This window comes from Juglans regia, chromosome 11 (assembly GCF_001411555.2).
Source record: "Juglans regia cultivar Chandler chromosome 11, Walnut 2.0, whole genome shotgun sequence".
In the NCBI taxonomy this organism is placed as follows: Eukaryota; Viridiplantae; Streptophyta; class Magnoliopsida; order Fagales; family Juglandaceae; genus Juglans; species Juglans regia.
In genome coordinates this window covers 24,412,486-24,424,716 of record NC_049911.1, presented here as the reverse complement: position 1 = coordinate 24,424,716, position 12,231 = coordinate 24,412,486, and the positions used below count along the sequence as shown (strand labels likewise).

The 12,231-nt window shown below is 39.5% G+C and overlaps 1 protein-coding gene across 3 annotated transcripts in view; it reads right to left on the bottom strand.

Annotated features, from left to right (window-relative positions):
* Positions 1–1,905: 1,905 nt before the first annotated feature.
* LOC108986858 overlaps positions 1,906–12,231 on the bottom strand; it is a 32,586-nt gene continuing 22,260 nt past the window's right edge. For 2 of the 3 annotated variants that reach the window (XM_018959635.2, XM_018959636.2), the window contains exons 26-27: positions 4,229–4,333; positions 1,906–2,345 (exon numbers count right to left, since the gene is read on the bottom strand). In XM_018959635.2, coding sequence (XP_018815180.1) covers positions 2,232–2,345; positions 4,229–4,333 — 219 coding nt within the window. In that variant the 3' untranslated portion in view covers positions 1,906–2,231. Of the gene's footprint in view, positions 2,346–4,228; positions 4,334–12,231 lie in introns of those variants that run through there. The other variant, XR_004802736.1, reaches the window with a different exon arrangement.

Here is a 12,231-nt window from a genome sequence, read left to right as displayed (position 1 = left end):
ATTTCGCATCAAAACCAACGCAGATGGCTCCTTTCAAAGACGGAAAGCTCGTATTGTTGCCAAAGGGTATCATCAACTACATGGTCTTGACTACAATGAGACCTTTTCTCCCGTTGTATCTCGATCATGGCCTTTACGGCAACTGGACATCCAAAATGTATTTTTTCATGGATTATTGTATGATGATATATATATGCAACAGCCTCAGGGATTTATAGACCCATTACGTCCCACAAATGTGTGCAAACTGCACAAGGCTCTCTATGGCCTCAAGCAAGCACCACGAGCTTGGTTTGCACAACTTAGCTCGTGGTTACTTGCATACGGGTTCAAGGCCTCAAAGGTAGATCCCTCCTTATTTATATTACAACATGCGGATGTCTTGCTTTATCTTCTGGTCTATGTTGATGACTTGGTCATCATTGGGTCTACATCCTCAGCTATTGATCTGCTCATACGTGACTTAGGCTCTGCCTTTCCAATCAAAGACTTGGGAAACTTGTCCTTTTTCCTTGGCCTTGAGGTTGTTCACACTTCAGCAGACCTCATTCTTACTCAACGTAAGTATATTAAGAGTTTGCTCACACGAAGTCAGATGCTTCATGCCAAAGGCATCTCCTCTCCCATGGCTACGTCACTCAAACTATCCAAGTTTGATTCTCCAGATTTTGATGACCCAACCTGATACAAGAGCATCGTTGGTGACTTACAGTACCTCTCCCTCACCAGACCAGATATTTCATTCGCAGTGAATAAGATCTGCCAATTCATGCATTCTCCAAAACAGTCTCATTGGAGTGTAGTAAAAAGAGTTATTCGGTATCTCAAAACTTCTATCAATCACAGTCTACTCTTTAAAAGAAATTCCACCTTCACACTCCAAACATATTCAGATGCTAATTGGGGAGGTTGTCCCGATGATCGACGCTCAACCAGTGGTTTTTGTATCTATCTTGGAAGTCATCTAATATCATGGAGCTCGAAGAAACAGAAGACAGTGGCACGATCAACAACAGAAGCCGAATACAAGGCTCTAGCATCGTCAGCTGCTGAGACCATATGGCTTCAAACGGTTCTTAGAGAGCTGGGTATTTCTCTTCCTACAGCTCCAATCCTATGGTGTGATAACATTGGAGCCACATATCTCTCTGTCAACCCAATCTATCACTCCAAAACTAAACAAATGGATATCGATTTTCACTTCATAAGAGATAAAGTTGATGCCCGTGTCTTACAAGTCAAATTCTGCAGTTCAAAGGATCAACTAGCAGATGTCCTAACTAAGCCGTTGGTTGCAGAGAAGTTCACTCACTTTCGGACGAGCCTCAATGTGGTTGATACCCCCTTGGGCTCGCGGGGGCATACTAGACTAGAAGACCTTATGGTGCCTTTTCACAAACAACAGGTGTGCACTCCCTGCACCACAGCAGATGAAGACAATCGGTTACAATCTCATTGCCTTATACAACAGCAGGACACCACGCAACAAGAAGAAAAGTCTAGAAAGGAACAGTAGAGAAATCAGTTACTACTCTACGGTTATTTGTAATAAAAACAATTATTTTATCCTCTTACTCATCTTGTATAAATACACTCATTCCTGTATAAGAAAATCAATGAAAAAATTATTCTACAATCCTCTTCTTTACTCTAACAATGTTTTCTTGTAAATCCCATGGATATGCCTAGCAAATTTGGTGATTGGTTAGCCTGACAAAAGCCATGCACCCATCTTGTTCCCGATCATCCATATCAGATGGTAGCTATTTATAAGTGACAATTTAAAAATAGACAAGTACAAGGTTTCAGTCATTTGAATTGAGAAATACTCTCAACCCATCTCATCATTACAATTTTTTCAAATTCTCACAATTGTAAAGCATAGAGAGGGGGAGAGATGACAGGTTGTGAACAAAAGAATCATCAGCATGATCGATATACACTTTCTGCAACTTATTATCCTGAACTTACAATTCGTTTTAGAGAAGAAATAGATTGGATTAATAAGATGCTACAGTTAAATTTACTGCTCGGGCACTTGTAAATTTCCTAACAAAAAGGTTAAAGAAATTTTATAAAAAAAAACAATAAAAGGGAAAAACCCTATATATAATACAATGGGGGGTAAGGACCTGCAAAGGAATTTCCACAAATTAAGGTCCCCAATCTCGCCGCTCTTTAGCACGACGAAGAATGACCTAAAGAAATGCTATACAAAAGATACATCCACCCTACATGAAATAGCTTAGAGATCTCTTCTTCCTTGATCCACCCTCTCCATAAAGGTCATTCCACTGCAAGAGTTCGTTCATATTTGTAGACTCTGATGACACACTTGCACACACCTGCATCAAGACGAATGATTCAATGAAGTAGTCTTCAAGTCCCATAAATATGGAGAATATCATTGATAGGGGGGCAATCTGGCAGCTAGTTAAAGTTTTTTTCAAACCTTAGGCCCCAACAAAACCAAACTCCTACTTCAATTTGTACAAATAAAATTTAATATGGTACTTAACTCCCAATTAAGAAATAAAATATATTGCGATGCATCATTAGGAAATAAAAACTAGAACTATAATAATACCATGGCCGCAGAAATATAAAACAAAAATACATACACCTCAAATAAGAACCAATTGACATAACATGCATGTATAAATACAAGAATCAGTAAGGTTCATAAAGTGGTGAAAGGTACAATCAATGATGAAGCACCAGACACGGATGGTTTTACCATGACTTTCTTTTGAGCTTGCTGGGATCTGATTAAAGAACACCCCATGTGTGTAATCAACAAGTTTCATACCAATAGTAAGTTTGAAAAAAGCCTTATTGCCACCTTCACAACATCATTTGTAAAAAGTAGGGCTGTTGATGATTATCACCATAAACAATGGGATGTATAAAATAATTACCAAAATTGCCACATTGGGGGGAAGGTTGTTCTTATCTGTTTTGTATGGTTTATTTGGAGGAAAAGAATGATAGAAATTTTGTGAGTGAATAAAAGAGAAGCCTATAAATTGATTCATAATACTCTGTTCCTTTGGCAACATCTATAGACTTTAATAGGCTGAATTTCCATTATTTTTTTTGTCACTTTTTCTATTTCTAGCTGGGTGTTCTTCTTGTACAATTTCTGTGTACCAGGGCGATCTTTTGCATTTTCATAAAATATTCAATTAACTATCAATTTAAAATTTAGGACAGCAACTAGAAATCAACATTTAGTTTACAGTTATTAGAAATATTATCTAATTATTTCCAAATATTTGGTTTGATATCTTGATCTACATGTTAGGGTTACAAGTTGGGTTTGAACAAACTACCAAAAAGTAGTAACGTGCACAATCAGTTAATTGACCGTCAACAATTTGACGGAATGTGTTATTTGAAATAAAGTTGTAGTTTAGGGATGAAATGTGTCAAAAGTAATAGTTTGCATGTCACATTGTTAAACGTGTGATACTTTGAGCATGCAATGTGTATTTTTCCTCTTCAATTCAAAGTCAGAGTTTTCAACCCAAGCCCACCATGGGCTTGAAAAATTCCAACCGGAGCTAGAAATTTAGGCTTGAGTTGGTCTGGGCTGGCTTGCCCAAGTTGGACCCCTAATCGCTGAAAGGATGCCACCAAGTGGAGAAAAGATCTACACCTAGAAACTAAAACACACACGGGACCTCTACTCCCAAGAAAATAAATCCCACATACAATCCTATCTTATTGCAAGAGATCTTGTTGACATAACTCCCAACAAATCCCCATATATTCAAGTCTAGCATATTCCATAAGCTTTTAAATCCCAACACCTACTTTATGAAGTTCGACTCCACCTATGATGAAGTAAAGAATTATACCATGACATAAATTTAAAGACGTGTTTAAACTCTTTACACAACCAACTACAACACTCGTAATCATGAAGACCATGAGAAAAGAAAAAGGACTAGATTTATTCCTGAAAAAAAGAGTGATTGATTCCAAGAAATACAATCCAAATATTAAACAGAGAGATATATCAATTACCCAACATTGGCAAAAACAAAACTATCAACGAAACACAAATGCTATTTTTAACACGATGCCTTTTTAGCTAAATGGTGCAATGTGATTCATGCTGGGAAAAAAATTCTTCAATTTGCTATTTCTTAAAACCACTCGACCAATATTTTCAAGGGGTCAAAACTAGCTTCTCAAAAGTTTATTCTTAAACAATTCATCATACCTGCTCATGCGCATATTTGAAATCCTCCATCTTCAGAGAACGAACATCAGCACTGCTATGCAATGCTGGTAAAGGCCTATTCTCTACCAGCGCTGCATTCTTTTCCTGGAATATACACAAGGGGGGTTTTCTTTAAACCAAAATAGACCTGTTATGAATATCACTAGCTACCACATAGGTGTAAAGAGAATAACGACAGAGATGGACACAGACTGGGAGACGCGACGTAATTGCAAATTTAAACTAATTCCTTGAAATTCCACAAAAAATAGCCAAAGTTCAGAGTAGAAAAAGCCAAGAAGATAACATGCTGATTAGATACAATAATAGAATCTTATTTATGATACCATACTAAATGATAATGATAGGTGGTGCATGTAATCCCACATTGCTTGGAAATGAGAAGTTCTTGCTCTTTATAATTGTTTCAATGAGACTCCAATTGTATCATTAACTAGTCATTTTGAACCCGACGAAGACTTTGGGAGTTTGGGTGGGGGGGATTGTGATACTACATTCTGAATGAATGATAGGTAGGTAGTGTATGAGATATCACATTACTTAAAAATGTGAAGTTTTTATTCTTTATAATAGTTTCAATGGAGCTCCAATTGTATCATTGACAGTCATTTTGGAGTATAGGCCCAGGTGCGACTTGGGCCTACATTATTAGTGTACAAACAATTTCACTACATGAAGTGTTATGGCCAAGGTATCCTATTGCCCGCTTAATAGGAAAGCTCCATGAATCAAGACCTCTAATTTTGGTAAATAATAAAATATTTTATTAAAAACAAGAATGTAGGCCAAGTGCATAGGACGTATACACAAATCAACCTCCTAAAGCATCTATAGGTGTAGAAGAGAATCATTATCCCATTTCAGAGTGTTCAAGAAAGAATATTCTCATAATAAATGTTAGAGGGCACTGATGTAATAAAATATAAATATACAATACAAGGGTGTACTAGTCAATTCATTCTCTATTCCCACTACATTTAGCAAAAGATTGAGAGGGAGTTTCTCCCTCTCATTTTGTGCAGCTCTAGAGTTGACATGGTATCAGAGCAAGATCCTAGGATTCAACATTTTTTTACTTTCTCGAAGCACTTCTCTTTCTCTTCCCAACCATTTTTCTTAGTAATGTTCTTGTTTCTCATTTTGTTCTCCCTAGTTATACTCAGCAATGGGCTTAGTACATAACCGAAGCCCATGGAGGTGGATGGCTTTGTCATCATTGCTGCAAATGGAGGGATGTCATTTTTTCCATTGCATTGCTTCCTCATCCATGTGGTAGAAAACAAATCTAGATGGTGGCTGTTGAGGAGGTTATTTTCCCTCAAAAAAGCTACTTGTCAAAAATAAATAATCCATCGATAAGCTTATCGATTCAAGGATGTTGGTGGTTGTGGGTGATGGTAAATAATGTTTGTTCAATTAAGTGGTGATTCCTAATGTAATTGCTGGGGTTATTGGTCACCTTTGTGATGGTGTTGGCATGTCTGTATTGAGAATCATCAATCTCAACTATAATTGATTTTAGTGGTTATATTTTGGTGATTGACATCATTGTGACTATGGTGGATGTTGGCCCATCAGTATGGAGCAACAGGCCTGAAAACAAGGTTTGAAAACTGTAAAGCTCGATCTGCAGCGTTTATCCTTGTAATTATACCAACCTACACTCCCAATCATGATTGAAACCAATCAATTGTCAATTTTTTTTTTTATAATTAATCAATCATGTAAAATTCCATTCAATTCAGGTGGGTTTTCCTGCCAATTCAATTGAATCCATGCTATTTGGGCTATTTCAAACACGATTTCCTTTGAATGAAATTCCAATGCCTAATGCACAGTGTCATCTGTTTAAAACTATACCAAGTTTGGCTTTTGTACTTTTTTTTGTTCCAGTTTAGCTTTATTCTCTTATTTCAATAGTTCCTACTGAGAGCACTTGCTGTTTGGTCTGGTTGGCAGCCTTTGGGCAATTATTTGGTTGGTTCGGAACTTCAAGTTATTACCACTAATTTTGCTTGCTAATGTTAGTGTATGGTTTTGATACCACCATGTGTTTGTACAATTATTTGGTTGGTTGGGAAATTCAAGGTATTACCACTAATTAATTTGATTGGGTTGCTTCCTAGTGTTAGGTTTTGAACAAGTATCATGGATGCTAAGGACTCATTTGGGAATTGAGATCAGATGAGATGAGAAATCTATAAATAGTAGTGAGATGGTTTGAGTTAAGATGTTTGAAATGGTTTTGTAAAAGTGTGGGTCCCATTGTGAAATATGTTTGGATGTAGAAGTGAGATGAGATAGTTTTAACTTTTTATGAAAGCTTGAAAAAGTTATGGGTCCCCAATTATTAGAAAGTGTTTTTAATAATTAATATTGATGAATCTTATTAATAGAAAATTTCTCTCTTTCTCGGTTTCTCTCTATTTTTTAGAAGCTCTCTCTCGACTTCTCTCTTCTCCACCATGAGACCAAGAAATTGCCGCCAAGGATCAGTCACTGACGGAAGCAAACCCAAACCTAAGCACAACATCAACCCTCACACCAATTGCACCACCAGCAACCAAATCGAGAGCCACCCCTCCATAAAAACACAGTCGTCCCCTGCACCGAGGGATTCCTGCACATCCAATTAGCAACTTGTTAGACCCCCACATCGAGTTGCCTCTAGAGATGCCGCACATGCCCTAGTCATGGTGGGGACATGCCCCTTGGCTAGCCCACAAGCATGCCTTGGCTCATGGAGTGACACGCACGGGGCACCTAGCATGCATGTCTGCCTTGGCCCGCGCACGGGGCGCGATGACACACACGAGGTGCCCAGCATGTGGGCCAACGAGGTTAGTGGGCGCCTGCCCATGCGCACAGCTCTACTCAGCGCGCCCATGCGAGTGGCATTGCGCGCAGCATGAGCGCCCATGCGCATTCTTATGCGCCAAGTGGCCCTACGCACGCCCAGGTGCTGCAAGGCCATGCGCACGCGCGTGCCCATGCACAGCACTGCTAGCCCACCTACCGCACATCAACGAGATTAGTGGCATGCCTCACAGGCATACCATCCAATGCACGGCTCCAGCCCGTGCCTTGCAGGCCAGGCCAATGGCATGCCATCCAGCCCGTGCCTTGCAGCCTCAACGCCCAAGCCACCAGCTTGGGCCATGCAAAGTCAGCGCCTAGGCCACCAGCCTGGGCCATGTAGCGCACACACATGGCTCACCATCAGCAAGCCATGCCGCACCACTTAGCCATGGGCCAGCCCGAAGACCACCATGCACCAATCTAGCCCACCATGGGCCCATGCATGCCACGGCCAAGCTTGGTTCATGCCACTATCATGTTTATTTCTTTTATTTCCAAGGGACCTATTGGGGTTTCCAATTTGTATTGCTAATAAATAGGACATCTTTCACTTGCTTTAAAATCTTTTGGCAAATTTCCTAGAGGGAAGACTATTGTTTGAGAGATCACAAACCAATGCCATTGCACTTGGGCTTTTTGGGTGAAATTCGTGAATCCCAAAGAGAGGATCACACCTTGCAATTTTTTGAATAGGTGTGGATTCATTTATCTTGTTCTTGCAACTTGGTGCAATTCGTGAATCCAAGTTGTGTTATCATTGTTATTATATTTTTATCAATATATGAGGTTTATTTAACACTTGTGCAATCCATGAATCAATTGTTGAATTTTTATCTTTGTTCATTCAAGTTCTCAAGTATTTTTGCTTTTGTTCTTGAGTGTTCTTTATTGTGTTCTTGGTGTTAATTACATTTTTTGCTCTTCCAATCCATCCAACCCTAAAAGTCGACCAACACTTGTATTTGTCAACTTTCCATAAATTGTTTGCTCCATCCAAATTGCCCTAGCCGAAACACACTTTCCTTATTGGTCCTAATTCAAATTAGGTAAGGGGTTGCCTAATTTGAATTAACCTTAGCCGCCACCCACTCTTTCCATATTGGTGTTCCTATATTTTAGGAACCCTAGTTGACCATATCCTTTCCCATAGCCGGCCATATCCCTTTCCATATTGAGTTCCAAGATTTTAGGAACCCTTCCTCAAATCTCTCAATCAACCAATCAAGCCATACACCTTGTGGCCGTCCAACCCTAGCCGCCCCACATCCTAACCCTAATTCCAAAACCCTAGCCTCATCATCCAAACCCTAAACCTAAACCCTAAGTGGCGCCAACCCAAATTCCCCTCCATTGCCGTGCGCCCCTTTCACCCATTGAAGCCAATACACTTCATTCTTACCACCATTCCATACACCAATTCAAGCCTAAACACCTAACCTCACCTTACCAAAATATCATCATTGTGACAATTGTTCGAGAATCAAGCAAGAGAGGAACGGGCATTCGGTCATCTCAAGGAGATCCTAGGCGTGGAGATCATAGTGTTTAGGGACTTGACCGAGGTCCCTAACACAGCCGCAGCCCATGTCCAAGCTCCACCTCCCGCAGCCAATTGCACCATTGAAAAAACCAACAACGAAAGGCTCAAGCCAAGACATCATTGCATAGAACCACGATGTCTCTGCCAATAAGCTGCTAACTGCCACCAACGTCCCGTATGATGTTGAAACGCACCTTGGGAAACCAACCGACGAAGCCTCCATAACACCCTCCCCATGAACCGCCATACCTGCACCACAGAAGCAGTCAAACCACCTTTTACCAACTTGAAAACATAGCAACCACTTCGGCAGCGTAATGCTCTCCACACCAAAGTATTTGAGATGAGAGCGTCTCTGTGTAAACAAAGCGAGAATGGTGCAAACACAGCTGCGAAGTGGGATTTTACTTTCTAGGCCTTGTGAAACAGAGGAAGGAAATGGCAAAAGAAAGTAGAAGAATCCTTAGGGTAACACAGAATGAGAGAGGAGCCATTCTTGAGAAAGGCTTGGGATTGTGTATCTGTATTTTGTGTCCGTGTATGGTCTTGTCAATGAATAGTGTTGAGATGATGAGAGACCGACTGGGATGAGATGAGATACACTCGGATTTATGTTTGGATGCCAAAGGTTGTCTATCCATACCAAACACACTAAGACGGTTTGTGTTTCATCTCAATGCCCAAACAGGTCCTAAGTATGTATTAATCACCTCAACCTTTTTTTAATGCCAAAATGACTTATGTCGAACTTAATGGCAAAAATCATATCATGGCCATATTTGTGTAAGTGTTTTTTTTATTTTATTAAATAGGCAAACAAAATAGGCTTAGCCTAAGTGCAAGGTATGTATACAAAGAGAAAGCACCTATCTAAGGACTAGAAACAGATACAAGAAAATTGATTACTTATCAAAAAAAAAAAAAAAAAAACAGATACAAGAAAATCACAGAAACTTAGCCCATTGAAGTCTTTAGCTATTGCCCATAAAAACAAGGTATTGGTGAAGAGATTTCTAAAGTCATCCAATGACTGTTCAAGATCTCCTAGCTATTGCCCCTATGGAATGAACTCTACACTCAGGTGGAACTAACTTGGGTGATGCCGAGAAGGGTGATCGATCTCCTAACTTCTTAGAGAGGAGTTCAGAGGTAACTCTCATATTGCAGCAATATGGAAGATGGTCTCAATATGCCTATGGTGCATTTAGAGGGAGAGGAACGAAAAAAGCTTCAAAGATCGAGAGCAGTCAATGGATGAGCTTAGAAAATTATTTTTCAATACTCTACTTCATTGGTTGGTTGTAATTGATTTTATCATAATGAGCTTCCATGAACTTCTTGAATCACTGAGCTAGCACACTCAGACGATGCTCTTGTATATGCCATGTATACTTGGGTCTTATTCTAATGATCAACAAAATCTTGTTTACCGATTAAAAAACTGTTCATGACATGAAATTCCGATAATTTATCTCTCTTTAAATACATCATAGTGAGCATATGTGGGCCATCTTTCATACTGCTACGACTTAGGGATTGCCATATAATCTTCTCCAATTTGCAAGAACAACCACCCTTATGAACATCACCCATATCAACCCAACTCTCTTAATTCTGGTGTTTCCTTAAGTTTTCCTAATTAGGATATTCTCTAAAGAAGCTGTCCGTACAATTTTTTTTTTATAGAGGTATTACGGAGGCAAGGGCATTATCATCATGCAGCATCAAATATTTCCAACATAGCTCTCAACATTGCAATCCAAATGGTTTGAAAATTGTAGGCTCAATCATGTACGCTATGTATGAAACCAAAAAAGGGCAGGTCAATGTTCAACTAAACCAGCCCACTCAATAGTGGATTAAAACGAAGGCCAAAGCCCTCAAACCATCATTCTCGAGGACCTCAACCTTTGAATTTTGACCTACTGAAACACTAAGGCTGCGTTTGAATGTTGAGATAAGTTGAGTTAAGTTGTGAATAGTAGTATTTTTTGAGTCCTATTGAGATGGGTTTAACTTTTTTAGATTGAGATGGGTTTAACTTTTTAAGTTGAAATATATGAAGTAGGTTGAGATGAGTTTAACTTTTTTTATGGGAAATTGAAAAAGTAGTGGGTCTCATCAATGATTGGTTTAAGATGAGTTGAGATAAGTTGGGTTGGGTTCAACAACCAAACACACCCTAAAAGCAGCACCCGAGTGGGATGAACAACTGTGGCATTCTCTAAGCACTGTTATAGGCACCAAAGAAGGATGAAACTCACTTTGCTTTTGTAGAAAATCATCAAAAGGAGACCCAATGCACATTGGAGGAGGCAAAGTCTGACAACATGTCTACCAACACCTATCAAGTACAGATTTCAAACACCATTATCCCTTATTTATGCATAAAGATTGTGGGAAAGGAGATTCAAGAAAGGGTTATGCACTATGGGACCCTTGGGGAAAATCTATTGAGCATCCCCTTTGCATAGGGAGACATGATGATGGTCCTAGGACTAAGCCCAGAACTAACAACCATTATTTCAGGATGCAAGCACTCCAATTCCGTTTTAGTAACAAGAAAAGGTCAGAAGGAATATAATTACTCTTTTCATTTTCCTTCCTTCTATTATTGCCATTGGCGGAAAATGTGGGGGTAACCTAAGCAAATGAGAGGTTGTTGCTATGTCTTCAATGGATGCTTTTGTAATGGGTTCTTCGCTAAGGCAGTGGTATATGCCTGTGGAATTAAGATCCCCTTCAATGGCAATAGGTGATTACAAGGGATGGCAATATTGTGAACCTCTGAATGTGTCTTCCTTTGAGAGGGATGACTAATGTCACTGCGGAAAGAAGTTTGATACCAAGCTTTTAAGTGCATGTTGGGAATGGGATGGATCTCAGTATTTCCCATCTACTTTTCACAAATGACACCAACATTTTGTGAGGCAAGTCATGACCATTTCCAAAAGCTATGTTGTTTATTCCTGTACTTTAAGCACTTCATGATTTAAAGATCAACTTAGCTAAATCTTAATTGCTTCTGGTTGGTAGGGTTATTGCTTCTGGTTGGTAGGGTTGAGAATGCCACTAGTTTTGACGGATCCTTTGATGTGAGAATGGGATGTGTCCTTGAGAGCTCTATCTCCACACCATCTATCATGCCAGAATTTGATTCTAGATCACGGATCCTTTGATGTGAGAATGGGATGTGTCCTTGAAAGCTCTATCTCCACACCATTTATCATGTCAGAATTTGATTCTAGATCCGTATCCCATCACAATTTTAGTATGTCGAAAAAAACCCCCAACCTCTTTTGATAGGCTTCCAGACTCCAACCCCATAAACCCCTTCTACCTCCCTAGTGCTCCCCAAACATACCCACATACTTACAATCAATCACCAACTTCCACAAAACCTCCCTCTCAATGATATACTGCCACAACCATTTCCCAAGAAGAGCCTGTTGAATACCTTCAAGTTTCTAATCCCCAACCCACCAACAAAGATTGGAGAGCATAGCTTCCCCACTAGACCAGGTGAAATTGTGGGAAAAATGAATCAATTGTATTATTATCAATTGTAGCCTTTACACAGACT